Genomic DNA, 24,181 nt, shown 5'->3' with positions numbered 1-24,181 from the left:
TGGTCAGTGCTGATTTGGCGGCACAGGAGTAAGGAGAGGATGATCAGCTGAGAGGGAACCATACAGGAGCAGCGGTGCACTATGGCACAGAGCAGCAGCCGCAGCAGCAACATTAGGGCTCAAACCCTGGATATGCTGGAGTCACACCTCCTGTCTCTCTGGGCAACCAGAGGAGGCCAGGCATCTTCTCTGGTGGCAGCCACTGGTGGAACAGATCTGGGATGGAAATGCAGGCCCCATGAGTAAAGGGCTTGCTTGAGGCAGTACTGCCTTGGGTGGAGCGTGGGGAGTAGAATACATGCACGCGCAGAGACCGCAGATGCTCAGGGTGGGGCTGACACAAAGGACTGCTTTACTGAGCCTAAGATGCACCCGGCCCTCAAGGGATCCTAGCTGAGACAAAGGAGGGCAGGCAGAGGCTGGAACTGAAAGCTAACAATGCCGCCTCAATACAAACTGCAGCTGAGACGGGGCAGTGGCACAGACTGGGCCTGAGTCACAGTTTTTGTGAACTCAAACAGCCTCTTATCTGCAGGGGAATATAGCCAGAATAGAAACAAATTCTTCAAAGTTGTTCTGTTCTGTCAGAAACATCAATCAGGAGCAGGGCTGGAACTGAGTGAACCACCACAGCCTCCATAAGCACCCGAAGTTGTCAGGCCTCACCATCCTCTGCCGGATAGTGGCAGAGAGCAGCTGCCTGGCTGAGGAGACATAGATCTCCCTGTGATTCAGACATGCTTGCAAACCCCTTGAGTATCTGCTCATTGGAGGGAACTGGGTCACAGCCCTTCAGGGTTATCAGTTATCAGTGACTGGGTGTGAGAGAGGTGCAAGGTGGGGAAGGAGGCATCAACCTTCCCAGACTAATCTATTTGCTGCATGGGTCTTCCTGACCTCACGGCGCACCAAAGCAAGTCATACTTGAGTTGCCAGCAGATCCATGCAATCTAGTTGCTGGAGAAACTCTCCCACCTGAGACAGGTGCTCACTGAGACAATTGATTTGGACCTCTTCAACTGGGTCAATCACCTGAGGACTATCCAAGTGGTACCCTGAGTGTGTGGTTGTGGGAAGGTTTGATTTTCCTTTTCCAATTGTTGCTTGTGGGGGGCGGGGTGACATAATTGCCGGTATTTCTCCACAGCTGAGACTTCAACCCAGAGTAACTGATTCACTAGGGTAGGACATAGACAGCTGAAAACAAGACAGAGCCACTTAGCCACACCACAACAAGCAGGTCCCCATTTCTCAGGCTGTAGCACTGTACGGGTCCTTGGCAAAACTCCAGGGGAATAGTCAAATGGTATAAAATAATCATGGGGTGGAATTAGTGGAAAAACTCTGGTAACATGAGTAACCAGAGTAGATCAACCTTCCCCCAAGGAAAGATATGGCACACACAATTGAAGATCCCATTCATAAACAGATGGCCGAGATGTCAGAAATCAAATTCAGAATTTGGATTGCAAATAAGATTAATAGAATAGAGGAAAAGTTGGAATTAGAAATTCCAGGAGCATTTCAAAAGTTGTTTCAAGAATTCAACAAATTTAAAGACAAAAATCACCAAAGATTTTGACACATTGAAACAAGAATTTGCAGCTCTCAAATATCTGAAAAATAAGAGTAGAATCCCTGAGTAACAGAATGGAGCAAGCAGAAGAAAAGATTTCTGACATTGAAGACAAAGCTTTTGAACGTTCCCAAACTCTCAAAGAGGAAGAGAAATGGAGAGCAAAAACGGATCATTCTCTCATAGAGCTCTGGGATAATTCAAAGAAAACTAATATTCACCTCATAGAAATCCCTGAAGGTGACGAAGTGGCTTCACAAGGCACAGAGGCTCTTCTTGGTGAAATAAAAGAGGCTTTTCCAGACATGCCAAGAGATTCTGAAATTCAGATAGCAGACAGTTTCAGAACACCAGCCTGACTCAACCCAAATAAGACATCCCCCAGGCACATCATAATTAACGTCACCAAAGTTAATATGAAGGAGAAAATTCTAAAAGCAGCCAGATGTAAGAAAACCATAACCTACAAAGGAAAGAATATTAGAATGACTGCAGATCTCTCTGCTGAAACCTTTGAAGCCAGAAGAGGGTGGTCATCGACTTTTAATCTCTTAAAACAAAATAACTTTCAACCCAGGATCAGGTATCCAGCTAAACTGAGTTTCATTTATGATGGAGAAGTTAAATACTTTAATGACATTCACATGTTGAAGAAATTTGCCATAACTAAACCAGCTCTCCAGGATATTCTCAGACCTATCCTCCATAATGACATCTTAGGTCACAAGTGCAATCCTCCACCACAAAAGTAAACTCACTCAGAAACTTTTGATCAAATTCCAACTTTCACAGTGGTGAAAGGATTAAAAATGTTCACTGGACTTTCAAAAAACGAAATACTCAAATTTCTACCAGACTTATCAACATTCTCCACTAATGTGAATAGTTAAATTGTCCTCTAAAGAGGCACAGGTTGGCTGATTGGATACAAAAACTCAGGCCAGACATATGCAGCATACAAGAATCTCATCTTACCTTAAAAGATAAATATAGACTCAGGGTGAAGGGTTGATCATCTATATTTCAGGCAAATGGAAATCAGAAAAAAGCAGGTGCTGCAATTCTATTTGCAGATACAATAGGTTTAAATCAACAAAAGTAAGGAAGGATGAGAATGATTACTTCATATTTGTTAAGGGTAATACTCAATACGATGAGATTTCAATTATTAATATTTATGCACCCAACCAGCATGCACCTCAATTTATAAGAGAGACTCTCATAGACATGAGCAACTAGATTTCCTCCAGTTCCATAATAGTTGGAGATTTTAACACTCCTTTGGCAGTGTTGGATAGATCCTCCAATAAGAAGCTAAGCAAAGAAATTTTAGATTTAAACTTAACCATTTAAAATTTGGATTTAACAGACATCTACAGAACATTTCATACCAACAAAACTGAACACACATTCTTCTTCTTTTTTTTTTTTTGTAGAGACAGAGCCTCACTTTACCGCCTTTGGTAGAGTGCCGTGATGTCACAGGACTCACAGCAACCTCCAGCTCTTGGGCTTCTGTGATTCTCCTGCCTCAGCCTCCTGAGCAGCTGGGACTACAGGAACCCGCCACAATGCCCGGCTATTTATTGGTTGCAGTTCGGCCTGGGCTGGGTTTGAACCTGCCACCCTCAGTATATGGGGCCAGCGCCCTACTCACTGAGCCACAGGTGCCACCGTGAACACACATTCTTCTCATCAGCCCATGGAACATATTCCAAAATTGATCACATCTTAGGTCAAAAGTGTAACCACAGGAAATTTAAAGGAATAGAAATTATTCCTTGCATATTCTCAGACCACCATGGAATAAAAGTTGAACTCAGTAACAACAGGAATCTGCATACTCATACAAAAACATGGAAGTTAAATAACCTTATGCTGAATGATAGCTGGGTCATAGATGAGATTAAGAAGGAAATTACCAAATTTTTAGAACAAAATGACAATGAAGACACAAATTATCAGAACCTCTGGGATACCGCAAATGCAGTCCTAAGAGGGAAATTTATAGCACTGCAAGCCTTCCTCAAGAGAAAAGAAAGAGAGGAAACTTAATGGGACATCTCAAGCAACTGGAAAAGGAAGACCATTTTAATCCCAAACCCACCAGAAGAAAAGAAATAAGCAAAATTAGAGCAGAATTAAATGAAATTAAAAACAAAAGGATTATACAACAGATCAATAAACCAAAAAGCTGGTTTTTTGAAAAGGTCAATAAAATAGATAAACCTTTGGCTAACCTAACCAAGAAAAAAAAAAAAGTAAAATCTCTAATTTCATCAATCAGAAATGACAAAGACAAAATAACAGACTCCTCAGAAAGTCAAAAAATCCTTACTAAATATTACAAGAAACTTTATTCTCAGAAATATGAAAATATGAAGGAAATTGACCAATACTTGGAAGCACACCACCTTCCAAGACTTAGCCAGAATCAAGTGGAAATGTTGAACAGGCCCATATCAATTCTGAAATAGCATCAACTATACAAAATCTCCCTAAAAAGAAAAGCCCGGGACCAGATGGCTTCACATCAGAATTCTACCAAACCTTTAAAGAGGACCTAGTACCTATATTACTCAACCTTTTGCAAAATATAGAAAAAGAAGGAATACTAGACAACACATTCTATGAAGCAAACATCACCTTGATCCCCAAACCAGTAAAAGACCCAACAGGAAAAGAAAATTATAGACCAATATCACTAATGAATATAGATGGAGAAATATTCAGCAAGATCCTAACAAACAGAATCCAGCAACACATCAAACAAATTATACACCATGACCAAGTGGTTTTATCCCAGGGTCTTACAGCTGGTTCAATATATGTAAATCCATAAATATAATTCATCACATAAACAAATTAAAAAACAAAGACCATATGATTCTCTCAATTGATGCAGAAAAAGCTTTTGATAATATCCAGCATCCCTTCATGCTCAGAACACTTAAGAAAATTGGTATAGAAGGGACATTTCTTAAACTAATAGAGGCCATCTACAGCAAACCCACAGCCAATATCGTATTGAATCGAGTTAAACTGAAATCGAGGGAAGAAAAGGCAATCAAGGGTATCCATATAGGGTCAAACTTTCACTCTTCGTAGATGATATGATTGTTTATCTGGAAAACAGCAGAGATTCTACTACAAAACTCTTAGAAGTGATCAAGGAATACAGCAGCATCTCAGGTTACAAAATCAACATTCATAAATCAGTAGCCTTTATATATACAAACAACAGTCAAGCTGAAAAAATAGTCAAGGACTCTATTCCATTCACAGTAGTGACAAAGAAGATGAAATATTTGGGAGTTTATCTAACAAAGCACATGAAAGATCTCTATAAAGAGAACTATGAAACTCTAAGAAAAGAAATACCTGAAAATGTTAACAAATGGAAAAACATACCATGCTCATGGCTGGGAAGAATCAACATTGTAAAAATGTCCATACTACCCAAAGCAATATACAATTTTCATGCAATCCCTATTAAAGCTCCACTGTCATACTTTAAAGATCTCGAAAAAGTAATACTTTGTTTTATATGGAATCAGAAAAAACCTTGAATAGCCAAGACATTACTCAGAAATAAAAATAAAGCAGGAGGAATCATGCTACCAGACCTCAGACTATACTATAAATCAATAGTGATCAAAACAGCATGGTACTGGCACAAAAACAGAGAGGTAGATGTATGGAACGGAATAGAGAACCAAGAGATGAACCCAGCTACTTACTGTTATTTGATCTTTGACAAGCCAATTAAAAACATTCAGTGGGGAAAAGATTCCCTATTTAACAAATGGTGCTGGGTGAACCAGCTGGCAACCTGTAGAGACTGAAACTAGACCCACACCTTTCACCATTAACTAAGATAGACTCTCACTGGATTAAAGATTTAAACTTAAGACATGAAACTATAAAAATACTAGAAGAGAGTGCAGGGAAAACTCTTGAAGAAATTGGCCTGGGCGAATATTTTATGAGGAGGACCCTGCCCAGGCAATTGAAGCAGCATCAAAAATACACTACTGGGACCTGATCAAACTAAAAAGCTTCTGCACAGCCAAGAACACAGTAAGTAAAGCAAGCAGACAGCCTTCAGAATGGGAGAAGATATTTGCAGGTTATGTCTCCAACAAAGGTTTAATAACCAGAATCCACAGAGAACTCAAATGTATTAGCAAGAAAAGAACAAGTGATCCTATCTTAGGCTGGGCAAGGGACTTGAAGAGAATTTTCTCTTAAGAAGACAGGCGCACGGCCTACAGACACATGAATAAATATTCATCATCCTTAATCATCAGAGAAATGCAAATCAAAACTACTTTGAGATGTTATCTAACTCCAGTAAGATTAGCCCATATCACAAAATCCCAAAACCAGAGATGTTGGGGTGGATGTGGAGAAAAGGGAACACTTCTACACTGCTGGTGGGAATGCAAACTAATATGTTCCTTTTGGAAAGATGTTTGGAGAACACTTAGAGATCTAAAAATAGATCTGCCATTTGATCCTACAATTCCTCTACTAGGTATATATCCAGAAGACCAAAAATCACATTATAACAAAAATGTTTGTACCAGATTGTTTATTGCAGCCCAATTCATAATTGCTAAATCATGGAAGAAGCCCAAATGCCCATTGACCTACGAATGGATTAATAAATTGTGGTATATGTACAGCATGGAATATTACGCAGCCGTAAAGAAAGATGGAGACTTTAACTCGTTCATGTTTACATGGATGGAGCTGGAACATATTCTTCTTAGCAAAGCATCTCAAGAATGGAAGAAAAAGTATCCAATGTACTCATCCCTACTATGAAACTAATTTATGGCTTTCATATGAAAGCTATAACCCAGTTATAGCCTAAGAATATGGGGAAAGGGGAAAGGGAGGGGAAGGGAGGAAAAGGATAGGTGGAGGGAGGGTAGGTGCATCTTACAAGGGTACACGTGAAACTTAGTAAATGTAGAATATAAATGTCTTAACACAATAACTAAGAAAATGGCAGGAAGGCTATGTTAACCAGTGTGATGAAAATATGTCAAATGGTATATAAAACAAGTGTTTTGTGCCCCATGATTGCATTAATGTACACAGGTATGATTTAATAAAAAAAATTAAAAACTTAAAAGTAAATAATAAAATAAAATGGAATCTCAGCTTTTCCATTTTCTTATACCCAAACTGAGTGACTAGTATGTGTATACTTCTCAAAACTATATAATATTTAAGATTAGTTAACATATATGATATTGTTAGATTTATGCTATTCTGAGCAAAAGCTTGTGGGTAAAAAGAATATATTAACAGAATGATATAGAGAACATGGTGTGCATGGCCAAGATTGTAAGGCACTTAGTAACAAAATAATTTTTCCACATTGTCTGAAGGTTGCCAATGAGGAATATTCAAAGTAACTGATAAACATTGCATGATAACAGGCAAGAATAATATCCTGTGACTGAATTATGTTATGCATAACAAAGATATAAAGTTTGCCTGCCTTTCCTAGTAGAATTATAATACATTTCAAATTTACTTAAGAGTATAAGGGCTACTAATAAATGTAAAAAGAATGCCAAATTGAAACATTGATGATCAGATAAGGATTTCTAATTAAATAATATAGGTACCATAATTTGACTAAAACATTAAAACCAGATTTGAGTACCAGTATCAGTAAATCAAAAACACTTTCATTTAGGCAGTGCCTGTAGCTCAGTGGGTAGGGCACCAGCCCCAGTGTCTGTGGCCGGTGCCCTAGCTGCTGAGCTACAGGCACTGAGCCTGTCATTTGTATTCTTCAATAACTTGGGCAATAGGCCAGAAAGAAAGAAGATCTCTGTTAAGTCAATGTGGAAATGTAATTGAAATTGCAAATGTTCCAGAGAACCATAATTTTGAAAACTTTTCTAATTAAATGTATGGAACTCAACCATACTTATAAAAATTAAAGATTTAAATGCTCGTATTTTTATAAATGGAAGAATGAAAATAACCAATGTATATATCCCATTTATGAAAATAGAAAAGAACAAAGTGACCTGAAGAAAAGGTGTGCGGAAAAAATAAACAGAAGCAGAAGGTGATGAAAACATAAAAATATAGAACAAATATAAAAATATGACAAAAGGAAAGGAACCATCAGAAAGGGTATTTTTGCCAGCATGGTGGCTCACGCCTATAATCCTAGCACTCTGCGTGGCTGAGGTGGGTGAATTGCCCAACCCCTAAATCCATAAAAGTTGAAATAGATCAATTTCCTAGAAACAGATAAAATTTTCAAATGCTTCATATGAAACAAAAAAATTATAACCATGCCTATTGCCCAAGTTATTGAAGAATACAAATGACAGGCAGAGTGCCTGTAGCTCAGCAGCTAGGGCACCAGCCACAGACACTGGGGCTGGCAGGTTCAAACCCGGCCTGGGCCTGCCAAACAAGAATGACAACTACAACAACAAAAAAATCCGGGCACTGTGGTGGGTACCTGTAGTCCCAGCTACTTAGGAGGCTGAGGCAAGAGAATCGCTTAAGCCCAGGAGTTTGAGATTGCTGTGAGTGTGACACCATGGCACCTGACTGAGGGCGACATAGTGAGACTCTGTCTCAAAAAAAAGAAAAAAAAAAGAATACAAATGACAGAAACTAGAACATAGGTCTGAATCATGATCTGGAGCAGGCAAGGTACGAGATGTACCTGGGAATGCTTTTCTAGAAAGCAAAAATGTCCTATAATATTGATATTGGTGGGTCATGTCAAAAAGACACAGAAAGCACTTAAGGAGGCAAAGGCAAGCCACCATTTTGACAATAGAGGAGTCAAAAGATGAAAAAAAAAGTTTTTATACTAAAATATGCTAAAGAAAACAAAACACAAAACCGGAAACATGCACTTGTATCCAATTCAAGTGTCAGGTCTGGGGTGGGGAGCGTATGGAGTGAGCCTTGGGAAAACATGTATCAGAAAGCAGTAACAAACTCAAAAGATTAAAGGATCAATGCAAAGGTACACAGAAATCAACATAATCATCTAATATTCATAAAACTGAGATATAAAATAAAAAACCAGTAGCCTTGTTTTTTTAGCATAACTGAACTAATGAAAATTAATATATCCATAAAGAGACTTAAACAAGGTCAGAAAACTTCAAGTGCTCCAAAAAAGTGGCTAATTAGATAAAATAATATAAAAGACATAAGTGGTCTTCCTGTCTTTCCTAATTTCAAGTTTACTAAAGAGCATTAAGGCAACTGATAAATGTAAGAAGAATGACAAATTGAAACATAATTATTCAGATAAGGATTTCTTTTTTTTTTATTGAGATACAGTCTCACTTTGTCACTCTTAGTAGAGTGCCATGGTGTCATAGCTCACTGCCATGGTGTCATAGCTCACAGCAACTTCAAATTCCTGGGCTTAAATGATTCTCCTGCCTCAGCCTCCCAAGTTGCTGGGACTACAGGTGCCCATCAAAACACGCAGCTATTTTTAGAGATGGGGTCTCACTCTTGCTCAGGCTGGTCTCGAACTACTGAGTTCAGGCAATCCACCCCACTCTGCCTTCCAGAGTGCCAGGATTACAGGTGTGAGCCACTGCACCTAGCCTTGCATTGGGGAAGATCTTTTATCTTTTTTTTTGAGACAGAGTCTCACTTTTCGCCCTCTGTAGAGTACTATGCTGTCATAGCTCACAGCAACCTCAAACTCCCAGGTGTTAAGCGATTGTCTTGCCTCAGCCTCTTAAGTAGCTGGACTACAGGTGCCCACCAAAACACGTGGCTATTTTTAGGACAGGGTTTCACTCTTGCTCAGGCTGGTCTGAAACTCTTTTTTTTTTTTAATAGTATTATTTTATTTTTATTTATTTATTTATTTAGAGACAGAGTGTCACTTTGTCGCCTTTGGTAGAGTGCCATGGCATCACAGCTCACAGCAACCTCCAGCTCTTGGGTTTAGGCAATTCTCTTGCCTCAGCCTCCAGAGTAGCTGGGACTATAGGCATCCACCGCAACACCTGGCTATTTTTTTGTTGCAATTTGGCCTGGGCCAGGTTTGAACCCACCACCCTTGGTATATGGGGCTGGTGCCCTACTCACTGAGCCATAGGCGCCACCCTAGTTTCAAACTCTTGAGTTCAGGCAATACATACCCCTCTGCCTTCCAGAGTGCTAGGATTACAGATGTGAGCCACTGCACCTGGCCTTGCATTGGGGAAGTTCTTTTTTTTTTTTTTTTTTTTTGAGACTGAGTCTCACTTTGTCGCCCTCTATAGAGTGCTATAACATCATAGCTCATAGCAACCTCAAACTCCTGGGCTTTAAGTGATTCTCTTACCTTAGCCTCCCAAGTACTTGGGACTACAGGTATCTGTCACAATGCCCAGCTATTTTTACAGATGAGATCTCACTCTGGCTCAGGCTGGTCTTGAACCTCTGAGCTCAAGCAATCCACCTACTTTGGCCATCCAAGTGCTATGATACAGTCATGGCATTGAGGAAGATCTTAATTAGCACTCTGGGAGGCCAAGGCGGGTGGATTGCTTGAGCTCATGAGTTTGAGACCAGCTTGAGCAAAAGCAAGACCCCTATCTCTACTAAAAATAGAAAAACTGAGACAAGAAGATTGTTTGAGCTCAAAAGTTTTGAGGTTGCTGTGAGCTGTGATGTCACTGCATTCTACTGAGGGCAATAGAGTGAGACTCTGTCTCAAAAAAAAAATCTTGGACAGCGCTTGTGGCTCAAAGAGTACGGCGCAGGCCCCATATACCGGAGGTGGTGGATTCAAACCCAGCCCCAGCCAAAAAAAAAATCTTAATTTGCTTCTCCCTGTGTCAGGCTTTTTTATCACAGGTCTTTGAAGGTATTTTCCTAACAATATCACAGGGGCTCATCTCCTAGACCATCTGGGCTTTGTGTTCTATTGATGATTTTCCATGCTTCATCAGCCCTCCCTCACTTGGTCTTGTTTTCTTGTCATATCCCTCAAAACCCTTAGAGCAACTTCTCTTCCTCCAGTAAGATGATCACAACTGGATTAGGAAGAGAATACCCGGCTTACAACAAAGAAATGTAAAATAATTAAAAATAACAATAATTATAACCAATGATATTTTAAAAATTAGTTATAATTAAAACAAAGTCAAGATGATATTGAAAAAGGCTTCAGAAATGAGAAATGAGGGAATGGAATAAAAACTCTTCTTAAAGTAACAAAGGTCTTATGTTATTTAAATCCATGACATTCTTTGTCTTGATAGGCAATATAGTGTAACTTTTAAGAACACTATCTTTTGTGCCAGACTTACCCAGCAGAAAACCTGTCTGATACTAAATGGCTGTGTAGCCTTGAAGAAGTACTTAAATACTCTTTGTTGTAAGCAATTGCTTGTAAAACAATCATGGAAACAGTGCTTATGTCAAAGAGTTATGGTAAGAGTAAAATCAGAAAATAATTAAAAGTGCTTAGGACAGGGCAAAGTACAATGCAAGAACTGTGGAAGTTGAGGGGAAACTCTTTGGCTTTCTGAGACATAAAAAGGTCCTTGTTGGAATACATTTAATATTAAATGCAAAGTTCTTTAACAATAAAGCAAGTGTAATATTTGTGGGAGGAAAAGAATATGAATTGTTTATCAATCTGGCAACATATAAAAATGTACAGATTCTTTATTTTTATTTTTTTGAGACACAGCCTCAAGCTGTCGCCCTGGGTAGAATGCCATGGAATCATAGCTCACAGCAACCTCCAACTCCTGAGCTTAAGTGATTCTCTTGCCTCAGACTCCCAAGTAGCTGGGACTACAGGCGCCCGCTACAATGCCCGGCTATTTTTTGGTTGTAGTTGTCATTGTTGTTTGGCAGGCCTGGGCTGGATTTGAACCCACCAGCTCTGGTGTATGTGGCTGGCGCCTTAGTGGCTTAAGCTACAGGCTCCAAGCCTGTAGAGATTCTATTAATAATGACAACAAATCAAGACATGGTATTTTAGCTCTTTCCTTATCCTCTGAAAAGGTGGATAAAAAAGTAAGGTAAAGCATCTATTACAATTCTCAGCTCAAATACAATATACAGGTTAGGGCATCCCTAATCTGAAAAATCCAAAATCTGAAATGCTCCAAAATTCAAAACTTTTTGAGTGCCAACATAATGCTGTAAGAGGAAAATTCCACATAAGTACATAACATAAACTTTGTTTCATGCACAAAATTATTTAAATATTGTACTATTGTATAAATTTACCTTTAGGATCTATGTATATAGTATATATTAAACATAAATGAATTCTGTATTTAGACTGGGGTACCCTTCCCAAGATATTGTATTAGATGTATGTACATACTCTGGAAAAAATCTGAAATCTAAAACATTCTGTGGCAGCGCCTGTGGCTCAGTGAGTAGGGCACCAGCCCCATATACCGAGGGTGGAGGGTTCAAACCTGGCCCCAGCCAAACTGCAACAAAAAATAGCCGGGTGTTGTGGCGGGTGCCTGTAGTCCCAGCTACTCAGGAGGCTAAGGCAAGAGAATCGCCTAAGCCCAAGAGCTAGAGGTTGCTGTGAGCTATGATGCCACAGCACTCTACGGAGGGTGACAAAGTGAGAGTCTGTCTCTAAAAAAAAAAAAAAAGAAAATAAAAAATAAAACATTCTGGTCCCAAACGTTTCACATAAGAGATACTCAACCTATAATACCTCAGTGATATGCTGTATGTATCATACAAGTCAAAGCCAGCTCCCCTGGTATCAAGAAAGGTAGAAATGATATGAGGGGCCTGAGAAGATAGGAACATCATTAAGAGGACAGGCACAGTGGCTCACGCCTGTAATTCCAGCACTTGGGAGGCTAAGGTGGGTGGATTGCCTGAGCTCACAAGTTCGAGACCAGCCAGAACAAGAGTAAGACCCTGACTCTAAAAAATAGCCAGGCGTTGTGCAGATGCCTGTAGTCCCAGCTACTTGGGAGACAGAGGCAAGAGAATTGCTTAAGCCCAAGAGTATGAGGTTGCTGTGAGCTGTGACACCGCAGCACACCCCTGAGGGTGACAAAGTGAGACTGTCTCAAAAAAAAAAAAAATCATTAAGAATGCTGAACATATTTAATGTTGGTGTCATCTGCAACCCAACAACATTAAAAGCATGCCATTAGAAAGAAAAGAAATTTATGGGCGGTGCCTATGGCTCAGTGGATAGGGCACTGGCCACGGGGTGGTGGGTTCGAGCCTAGCCCCGGCCACACTGCAACAAAAAAAGTAGCCAGGCGTTGTGGCAGGCACCTATAGTCCCAGCTACTTGAGAGGCTGAGGTAAGAGAATTGCCTAAGCCCAGGAGTTGGAGGTTGTTGTGAGCTGTGATATCACAGCACTCTACCGAAGGCGATAAAGTGAGACTCTGTCTCTAAAAAAAAAAAAAAATTTACTTTGTTTCTTAAAAGATAGCCTTGAGTTCACTGAATATCAGCTGATATTCTAGAGAATATATTTTAAATTATTCGAGACAGATAAATTTACCCAGTGAGACCAAATTGCTGTAGTTCTCCATCATCACATCCCAGTACAAGTCCCTCTGATCAGAATCCAGATGTTCCCACTCCTTCTGGGAGAAGCTGATGACCACATCCCTGAATGTCACCAATTCCTGAAACAATAAACCCATATATTATAAGTAAAATTGAAAGAAATATTCTTGAGGAAAAGACAAGAAATAAAGAATTGCATTATAGGAAAGAGGCTAGATATTAAACAAGTAGGCTAGGAATAGAAGCCCATAACATGGGAATTAAGGACATTAGTGCTTCCAAACCAGACTATGTGCTTCTTGAAAGAATCCATTTGATTCAGAGAAATCTTGCATACTATGGGATTTCTTTTTTTTTCTTTTTTTGAGACAGTCTCACTCTGTTGCCTTCAGTAAAGTGCCGTTGCATCACAGCTCACAGCAACATCAAACTGGGCTGAAGTGAGATTCTCTTGCCTCAGCCTCCCAAGTACTTGGGACTACAGGTGCCTACTACAACACCTGGCTATTTTTAGAGATGAGGTCTTACTCTGGCTCAGGCTGGTCTCCAACCAGTGAGCTGAGGCAATCCACTCACCTCGGACTCCCAGAGTGCTAGGATTACAGGCATGAGCCAATGCATCTGGCCCTACTATGGGATTTCTTAATTAACCAAACATGTCTGGAAAGTAATAATCAGTTTACAAGTTAAAACAAGGAATATCTATCTAGCTTAGAAAATGGAGTATGAACAAAATTAAAAATTTCTTGTAGCCCTAAGTTCATCACTATGTTGTGTATCATTATTTCACACTAACTTCTAAGGACAAATTATTTAGTAAGTGCTGTTTGTTTGTTTCTTTATTTATTTATCTATTTTTAAGGCAGAGTCTCAAGCTTCACCCTAGGTAGAGTACCATGGCATCATAGCTCACAGAAACCTGAAACTCTTGGACTCAAGAGATCCTCTTGCCTCGGTTTTTCTATTTTTAGTTGAGATGGGGTCTCACTTTTGCTTAGGCTGGTCTCAAACTCGTCAGCTCAAGCAATCCACCCGCCTAAGCCTCCCAGAGTGCTAGGATTATAGTCATGAGCCACCATGCCTGACCAGTAAGTGCTGTTTAGTGGCTACAGATTAGTCTTGTTGAACACATAGTAGTCTTAATTATACTTAAATGTTCAGGTTAAACAAGTTTTTTTCCAATTCTGGGAGCCTACAATCATCACCATTTTATATAACTTGAGGCCAGTCAATATCAAATTGAATCTACATGGAAACTCATGTCTGTGGAGTTGAGAGTTTGCCCACATGTCATCAAACAGATTCATTTGCTTTATTTCCTTATTCAAGAATATGAGGTTTTCCCTATTCAAGAATAAAGTCTATTTCTACTCCGTATCTGTTCTTGATAAAAGACTAAATACAGGCTCGGTGCCTGTAACTCAAGCGGCTAAGGCCCTAGCCACATACACCAGAGCTGGTGGTTTCAAATCCGGCCCGGGCCTGCCAAACAATGACAACTACAACCAAAAAATAGCCAGGCATTGTGGCGGGTGCCTGTAGTCCCAGCTACTGGGGAGGCTGAGGCAAGGGAATCGTTTAAGCCCAGGAATTGGAGGTTGCTGTGAGCTGTGACTCCACAGCACTCTACCCAGGGCGAAAGCTTGAGGCTCTGTCTCAAAAAAAAAAAAAAAACAACTAAACACATAGGAATGTAGAACATTATATGGAGAACAGACAGACACATAGGAGGGACGCAAGGCTTTTTTACTCCAGCCCTTACTATAAAGTGAAAAAGTATCGTGATGTGGACTAGGTTCTTCAATACAGGGGTTTGGTAGAAGTAACCAAAGAAAGGAAATGTTCATGAAGAGAAAAATAGCAGCTTACATGGTCCATGGTTAGAACTGCGAAGAACTGCTCAGGGAATTCCACTTCTGGCATGACAACATGAGGAGTTCCATGGATTTGCTCCCTAATTAAACTGGTAAAAAAAAAATTATTAAAAACAGAAACACAGGGCAGCACCCGTAGCTCAGTGAGTAGGGTGCCGGCCACATACACTAAGGCTTGTGGGTTCGAACCTGGCCTGGGCCTGCTAAAACAACAATGACAACTGCAACAACAACAACAACAACACAGCTGGGAATTGTGGTGGGCACCTGTAGTCCCAGCTACTTGGGAGGTTGAGGCAAGAGAATCGCTTAAGCCCAAGAGTTTGAGGTTGTTGTGAGCCGTGATGCCACAGCACTCTACCAAGGGCAACAGCTTGAGATTCTGTCTGAAAACAAACAAAAACAAAAAAACCAACCAAACAAAAAACAACCCAGAAACAAAAATACCCCAAACACTTAGTCTCTGGAAATGGCCCTAGAAACATCAACCATTTGTGCAAAAAGTAAAAAAAAATAAAAAAAAATATTACAAAACCTTGCTAAGAACTGTGGGAGTCTACATTATATGAAAGGTGTATCCTCCCTTGTCCATCCCATCTCCATGAGATAAAGACTCTACATAGGGCTTCCTCACTATTCCTCAACCTTTGTTTTCAGTCAGATGCTCTATTTCCAGATGGAGTAGGACATCATCATTTTTCACTCTATCCCACCTAGTCAGGGCACAGCTAGAGAATGGGGGTTCCCTTCTATGTAGTCCCCACACATGAAATACAGTCTTTTTTGTTTGTTTTTTTGAGATGGTCTCACTCTGTTGCCCCAGGCTAGGATGCTGTGGCATCATAGCTCATAGCAACTGTAAACTTGGGCTGAAGTGATCCTCTTGCCTCAGCCTCTGAAGTAGCTGGGACTACAAGTGCCTGCCACAAAATCCAGATAGCTTTTACAATTTTTTTAGTAGAGATATTTTTTTTTTTGCTTAGGCTGGTCTCAAACTCCTGAGCTCAAGGGATCCACCTACTTAGAGTGCTAGGAATACAGGTGGGAGCCACCAAGCCCAAACAAAGATCTACTAAGTAATATATACACTATAACAGTAATTCTATTTTGGGGTATATTTCTAAAAGAAATGAGAGCATCTGTCTATCAAGAAATATGTAAAAGAAGGATTTTAGCTGCATTTTCTCATGCTGGCCTGAAACTATTAATGATTCAAATGCTCATCAATAGGATCAGTAAAGGGTAACACCTGTGGCTCAGTGAGTAGGGCGCTGGCCTCAAAGGTGGTGGGTTCGAACCCGACCCCGGCCAAACTGCAACAAAAAATAGTTGGGCGTTGTGGCAGGTGCCTGTAGTCCCTGCTACTGGGGAGGTTGAGGCAAGAGAATCGTCTAAGCCTAGGAGTTGGAGGTTGTTGTGAGCTGTGACGCCCCAGTACTCAACCTAGGGCAAAAGAATGAGACTCTATCTGTTAAAAAAAAAAAAAAAATAGGATCAGTAAAAAACACAATAAATTATATTCCTATAACACATGACTAATAATAAAAATGGACAAACAACAGATGGTTCTCCTAAATAAGAAGGTGAGAAAAAGAAGTCATTGCTTCTTGGCCTTTTGGCTTAGATCAAGTTTGAAAGAGAAGTCAGATAAAATTGTATATAAGATTCCATTTATATTGAACTTTAAAACTTCAGAGCTAGCTAAAACTAACCTATTATCTTAATACTAGTTGTTTAAGTTTAAGGTGAGGCTGGAGATGACCAGAGGGGAGTAGAGGGAGCATTCTGGAGTGTTGAAAATATGGTATATATATATATATATATTTTTTTTTTGAGACAGAGTCTCAAGCTGTCACCCTGGGTAGAGTGCTGTGGTATCATAGCTCACAACAACCTCCAACTCAGGGTCAACCAATCCTCTTGCCTCAGTTTTTCCATTTTTAGTAGAGATGGGGTCTCGCTTTTGCTCAGGCTAGTCTTAAACTTGTGAGCTCAAGAAATCCACCCGCCTCGGCTTCCCAGAGTGCTAGGATTACAGGTGTAAGCCACTACACCTGGCAGAAAATATGCTATATCTTGAGCTGGATGGTGGTGGTACATGGGGTGTGTTGTGTGTATATATTTACATATGTATATATGCATATGTTTAAAAACCATCCAAAAAGGTAAATGGTACACCTGAGGTTTGAATCTATATTCCTCCTTATAAAACCATTTCTCTTTAACTCTTGCTCTGTAGCTCAGAATTTCTTCATTATAGAGTGAAAACTAAGCATGGGTAATTCACTGGAAAATTAGAAATAATCTATAACCTACCAGAAAATATTAAGCTTATTAGATAAATACATTCACCTCAATGGAGATCTCATATATACAGTAAAGAATTACCTCAGTGAGCTCAGAGTACTCAAACTGCATGTTCCAAAGAAAGAAATAGCTAGGAGCTAAGTTCTAGGCCCTGTTTTATAATAGTCTTTGTATGTCTGGATTTGGGCCGATGCCACATAGTTTGTGTTTACAATGTGATTTGTGGTAAATACTTATTTTTGTTTGCATAGGGTCCTGGGCCAAAATAGGAGCAAGTCAATAGGCTTGACTAAGTAGCTAAGAAAGTAACACAGCAGCTCCAATCTCCATGACTGACCCTCAGTAAAACCCTGGACACCAAGGCTCAAGGGAGTGTCCATGGTTGGCAACATGTCACATGTGTAGTCACACATTGTTGCTGGGAGAATTAAGTGCTGTTCTATGCAACCCCACTGAGAGCTTGCACCTGGTTTCTCTGGGAGTCCACCCTACATTACTTTTCCTTTGTTATTTTAATGTGTATCCTTTCACTATAATGTGTAAAGCATAATAGCTTTTCCATGTTCTGTGAGTCCTATGAGTTCTTCTAGCAAAAGGCCCCCAAACATGGTCATTGATTATGGCCATTTAATCCTTGTTTTATTCCTATATGTTTTATATTATTTGATCAATTATAAACAAGTTAAAGGATAGGTACTACGTCTCTTTAAGGTTGGTATCCCCACAAGTAACTATAACAAAATATGGCAAATTATTGGCACTTATTATCTGATGTTTGATCTGTAAATCCAACTTCTAAAACTTTTTTCTGAGCAAAGATTTAAAAACAGAATTCTGGGGCTGCGTCTGTGGGTCAGTGGGTCGGGCGCCGGCCCCATACACCGAGGGTGGCGGGTTCAAACCCGGCCCCAGGCAAACTGCAACAAAAAATAGCTGGGCATTGTGGTGGGCACCTGTAGTCCCAGCTGCTCAGGAGGCTGAGGCAAGAGAATCACCTAAGCCTGGGAGTTGGAGGTTGCTGTGAGCTGTGACAGCACAGCACTCTACTGGGGGCGACAAAGTGAGACTCTGTCTCTTAAAAAAAACAGAATTCTGGCTGGGCCTGGTGGCTCACGCCTGTAGTCCCAGGGCTCTGGGAGGCTGAGGCGGGTGGATTGCCTGAGCTCAGAGGTTCGCGACCAGTATGAGCAACAGTGAACCAGAGTAAGACCCCGTCTCCACTAACATCAAAAACAGCCAGCGTTGTGGTGGGCGTCTGTAATCCCAGCTACTGGGGAGGCAACAGGACAGAGGATCGCCAGAGGAAGAACATTTAAAGAAAGAAGAAAGAAAATGAACAACAACAAAAAAAAGAGTACTTCAAACGAAGAATGAACAAGCAAGCTGAAATTTAAAAAAAAAATTATAAAAACAAACAGAATTCTATTACAAAAATATACATCACAGAAAAAACATAAAAGAGAAAAAAAGAAATAAAGACACAAAAACATACATCACAGAGCACTTTATAATTCTAAATATCTAAGAGTATAGGTTAAATAAATTGTGATCAGCTAAATGTTGGTAATATCTATGCACTATTTAATAATGACATTTACCTATATTAAATGATGAGAAGAAACATTTTGACACTCAGGTGAGACAAACAGAAAAACTGATTGGCAGTCGTATACTGTCACAACAAAGAACGTATCCTCCACAATTTGGCTTGTGAATCTTACCTTTGGCTGACACTAATTATGTAATCTTTACTAAGGTACTTAACTGCCTTTATTTTCTGATTAGTGAGATGGGAATAACAATATGACTTACTTCAAAGTTTTGCCTTCTGGATCAAATGAAATAAAACACATAAAGTGCATTTAGTGGCATGTAATAAGCACTTAATGATGCAATAAAAGTTGTCTATTATTACATGAAATTGTAGATAATATTTGATGTCCCTTGTTTGTTATTTTTTAAAAATTCCCTCTGTACTTCTCCTTTCTTTTAAAGTGAAATTTGAGATTCTCAAGGTTCTTCTTCCTTACATTCACTAATCATTTCAGAGCTGGTTTTAAGACTGCAATTCTGGGGTGGCGCCTGTGGCTCAGTCGGTAAGGCGCCGGCCCCATATACCGAGGGTGGCGGGTTCAAACCCGGCCCCGGCCAAACTGCAACCAAAAAATAGCCGGGCGTTGTGGTGGGCGCCTGTAGTCCCAGCTACTCGGGAGGCTGAAGCAAGAGAATCGCTTAAGCCCAGGAGTGGAGGTTGCTGTGAGCTGTGTGAGGCCACAGCACTCTACCGAGGGCCATAAAGTGAGACTGTCTCTATGAAAAAAAAAAAAAAAAAAGACTGCAATTCTGGCTTGGTGCCTGTAGCTCAGCGGCTAGGGTGAGCTCCACATACACTGGAGCTGGCAGGTTTGAATCTAACCCAGGCCTACCAAACAACAATGACAACTACAACAAAAAAATAGCCAGGCGTTGTGACGGCGCCTGTAGTCTCAGCTACTTGGGAGGCTGAGGCAAGATAATTGCTTAAGCCCAAAGAGTTGGAGGTTGCTGTGAGCTGTGATGCCACAGCACTCTACCCAGGATAACATAGTGAGACTCTGTCTCAAAAAAGAAAAAAAAAAAAAAAGACTGCAATTCCTCCTCATCAACTATATTTGTCAGAAAGAATCTTAGAAACGAAAGACAACATATTTCCTTGTCCTCTACACAAAGCTTTCTGTCATAAAACTAGCTCAAAGAATCTGACCTAATTAGATAACAACTTTGAATATAATAGTAAAATTCTCAAACTTGTTTCTCTGTCCAAAACAAAGTCTTAAGTACATATTTATAAATACCATTACTTTATTCTATTTGTTTTTATAATTCTGTTCTTTCAAATATAATTCGTATTAAGGTGTTTTGAATAAACACCTAAATTTCACAGATCATGCCTATATCCTATGAAAGATACCACAACCTCTAAATTATATGAAACTCTGCAAGCAGTCTTAATTCATAATTTTTCTCCTGATAATTGTTTATTTGATGTTTATATAATTCCAGAAGTTTTGAATATTTAATTTTGTTATGAATACTTTCATCAGATGGTGATCACTGACATTTTCTTCTTATGCCTACAACCTAGAACTGTGATAAATGTGACTTTGTCTCCTTTTTTTTAGCTACTAGAAGTATGGCAAATGTGATTTTACCTCTTTCTGTAGCAAATTCATACCCTTCTTCTTGAAAGAAACAAAATAAAAAATACATACCAGTGAGAAAGCTTTGAACAATGTACATTAAGTTACTAAAAGTGATTATTGCTGGCTGGTAGAACTGTGGATAAACTTTCTACTTAAACTTTCTACTTAATTGGTTCCTTAATCCACTAAATATTTGGCAACAAGTCTAAATTAATTCCATCATTGAAAATATATAAAAGTTACTTTCAGTTAGCAGATTTTTTAGAAACAAAATTGGAGACATGGTTTCCTTTTATTTAAGAGCATTGTGAGTAAAAAGACATTCACAATGCATGAGAACATCAAGGAAATCTGTGACTGAAATAAATTACTCCTACCAACTTGTAAACATTCTTTTGCTGTCTTTCTTTTCTTTTTTTTTTTCCTTTTTGAGACAGAGCCTCAAGCTGTCACCCTGGGTAGAGTGTCGTAGCATCACTGCTCACAGCAACCTCTAACTCCTGGGCTCAAGCGATTCTCCTGCCTCCACCTCCCAAGCAGCCGGGACCACAGAAGCCTGCCACAACGCCCAGCCATTTTTCGGTTGCAGCCGTCATTGTTGTTTGGTGGGCAGGGCCAGATCTGAACCCGCCAGCTCAGGTGCATGTGGCTGGGCCTCAGCCGCCTGAGCCACAGGCGCTGAGCCCTTTTCGCTGTCTTTCATCAATGCAATAAGTACACCCACTGTTCTCATACCGGAATTAAAATTTAGGTAGGTGACACTTTTTTTCTTTTTCTTTTCTTTCTTTTTTTTTTTTTTTTTTGCAGTTTTTGGCCGGGGCTAGGTTTGAACCCACCACCTCCGGCCGGCGCCCTACTCCTTTGAGCCACATGCAACACCCTAGGTAGGTGACATTTAATAAGTACACTCACTTTTCTCATACCTGAATTAAAATTCAAGTAGGTGTCATTTTCAGACTATATGAGAAAATGTCTATGAAGTGGGTGAAATATGTTTGGTACAAAATATGTACCAAATCATGGCTGCATTCCCTTATTATTTAATAATTAAAACATCATGGCGCTACCTGTAGCTCAGTGGGTAGGGCACTGGCCACATATACCCAGGCTGGTGGGTTTGAGCCTGGCCCTGGCCAGCTAAACAACAATGACAACTGCAACCAAAAAATAGTCAAGTGTTGTGTCGGATGCCTGTAGTCCCAGCTACTTGGGAGGCTGAGGATGGCTTAAGCCCAAGAGTTGAAGGCTGCTGTGAACTGTGACGCCATAGCACTCTACTGAGGGCAACATAGTGACACTCTGTCTCAAAAAAAAAAATTTTTTTTTTAGATAAATTCTTGCAAAATTACTTAAAAATGCTATCTTAGTAAATTGGATTCATAGACAATATGAATTATTTGCAGAACATCATCTCAAAGGTCACTCTCGGATATTAGAATTTGATCCTAGACCAATGGGTCAATTTTTTAAAGCTTATATATCTTTATATATAAGGAAGTTACAGACATTCTGGGGGGGGGGGTGTTAGAAAGTGTATAGAAAAATTTTGAAAACAATTTCAAGAAGACTGTGGCCTCCTGTCAGCACCAAAACGGAGTCAAATTTAGGTTAACAATTCCCATCCTTGGCTCAGCACCTGTGGCTCAAGCGGCTAAGGCACCAGCCACGTACACCTGAGCTGGCGGGTTCGAATCCAGCCCAGGCTGCCAAACAACAATGATGGCTGCAACCAAAAAATAGCTGGGTGTTGTGGCGGGCACCTGTAGTCCCAGCTACTTGGGAGGCTGAGGCAAGAGAATCGCTTAAGCCCAAAAGTTCGAGGTTGCTGTGAGCTGTGATGCCATAGCACTCTATCCAGGGCAACAGCTTTAGACTCTGTCTCAAAAAAAAAAAGGGAAAGATCACAAGGATTTCTGTGTAGTTCCTAAAGATTAGACAAAGAGCTACATGACTTCTGGCAGAGGGAGCATGAAGAAAGGACTATTGTTTTGGGAAAGAAGGAAAAGTAGTTGGGGGGGTCATTCTCTGAATGTTCCCCAGGTTGTGAGGGTCCTGTCATGTTTCAGCTCGCTGTCCACAGACAACTGTTACTGATCTTAGTCAAAAGGCCAAGAAGCAATGGTATTTACTCAACTAAAAGCAAACCATCTCTTACCTTGCTCCTACTCATGTCTTTGAAGATGATATAATATAATAAAATATCTAATATGTAATTTTACTAAGAATTAGTCTTGTCTTTCCTTAAGTCACTGTGTAAAGTTAAGGAGGACTATTTCTATGTCATGAAAATGTTTCAAAAAAAAGAGCACATGGGGGAATTCAACCTGCTAGCAAGTGGTTTTATTTACATTTATTTATTTACTTATTTATTTATTTGAAACAGAGTCTATGTCACCCTCTGTAGAGTGCTGTGCTGTCGCAGCTCACAGCAACCTCAAACTCTTGGGCTTAAGCAATTCTCTTGCCTCAGCCCGCCAAGTTGCTGGGACTACAGGCGCCGGCCCCAACGCCAGCTACTTTTTTGTTGCAGTTGTTTAGCTGTCCCAGGCTGGGTTTGAACCGCCACCCTTGGTGTATGTGGCTGGCACCCAGCTGGCAAGTGGGAAAGGCATTTGATGAGATACTGGGAAAGCAGGAGCTCTGACCTCATGACATCATCATTAACTGGGAAGAGAAGGACTAGAGACCAGGTAAATACATAAGTCACTATTGGGCAGAGTATTTCAGATGAAATTATATCTATATTCTGAAAAACAATGCATATCATAAAACAAAATTCAAAATTACCTCTATTTTGACTTCAGTGTGTAGCTGCAATGCTTTTCTCCTCTCAGGCCTCTTCTCTTAGAAAACAGCAAAACATGGAAAGAAAAGAGAATCATAACATGTACCTGGCCTTTCTTGGAGCCCAGACGGGGTAAATAGGAACATGTTCTTCACCACTAGCAAGCTTCCATCAGTACCCTTAAAACATACCCAGCCCGGAGAATGAGAAAGAATGGAGTATTGTTGACCCTTCCCTGTATCATAAAAGTCAGGGTCACTGAAGTCTGCGGCTCGAATCTGTTTCTGTGTTCAAAGTAGTTTCCTGTAGACAGAGCTATGAACATAAGGAGGCCTTGGAGTCTTCCACAGGCACCTATAGAGCCACACCGGGATCTTGTCTGCATTCCTTAGCACCCGAACTGTAAAAATGAAACTGCTTTTTGAAGAGTAAAACAAAAGCCTCACTGGGTTAATTTTGATCCCAGTGTCCAGTCAGTCACAACGGCTCTGTCCCAGGATCTCTGGATCACAACATAAAACACCTCACCTCGACCGCTCACCACCGTGTCACGAAAGGCCCGCCCCCACTCGGTCCCACCGTCAGGGCCTCTCCACCGCGCGCACTCTCACAATCACACCCCACTCTGCCGCAGACACAGTCGCACACACAGTCACAGTCCCCCTCCCAGCAGGTGACTTACACACAGGCCCACGACTTTGCCTCCTGACACGCCCATCCCAGGAACTCAGGGCTTCTGCCGTTAGCTTCTCTCGCATCCTGACCCAGCTCACTTCAACTCCCCACACAAAAGACGACCACAAGCTTAGCGGGAAATGAACCAGAGGTAGAAGTTCGTTAGAGGTTTGGGGTCCTAGATGAAATGCGGTCGGAGCGGGAATAGATCCTAACCGGCCGCCCCGGAGACTCCTGGGAGCTCAAGCACAGGA

General features: G+C 40.4%; 1 protein-coding gene across 5 annotated transcripts in view; it reads right to left on the bottom strand.

Moving 5' to 3' along the window:
- ZNF529 (zinc finger protein 529) overlaps positions 1–24,169 on the bottom strand; it is a 29,401-nt gene extending 5,232 nt beyond the window's left edge. The window contains exons 1-4 of one of the 5 annotated variants that reach the window (XM_053605091.1): positions 23,935–23,987; positions 23,255–23,305; positions 14,974–15,067; positions 13,097–13,223 (exon numbers count right to left, since the gene is read on the bottom strand). In XM_053605091.1, the coding sequence (XP_053461066.1) occupies positions 13,097–13,223; positions 14,974–15,027 (181 nt within the window). In that variant the 5' untranslated portion in view covers positions 15,028–15,067; positions 23,255–23,305; positions 23,935–23,987. Of the gene's footprint in view, positions 1–1,797; positions 1,895–13,096; positions 13,224–14,973; positions 15,068–23,254; positions 23,311–23,934 lie in introns of those variants that run through there. The other 4 variants (XM_053605090.1, XM_053605089.1, XM_053605092.1 and 1 more) reach the window with 4 other exon arrangements.
- Positions 24,170–24,181: the final 12 nt, after the last annotated feature.

The sequence above is a fragment of the Nycticebus coucang genome, chromosome 10 (genome assembly GCF_027406575.1).
Source record: "Nycticebus coucang isolate mNycCou1 chromosome 10, mNycCou1.pri, whole genome shotgun sequence".
NCBI lineage: Eukaryota > Metazoa > Chordata > Mammalia > Primates > Lorisidae > Nycticebus > Nycticebus coucang.
This window is presented reverse-complemented; position numbering and strand designations above follow the sequence as displayed.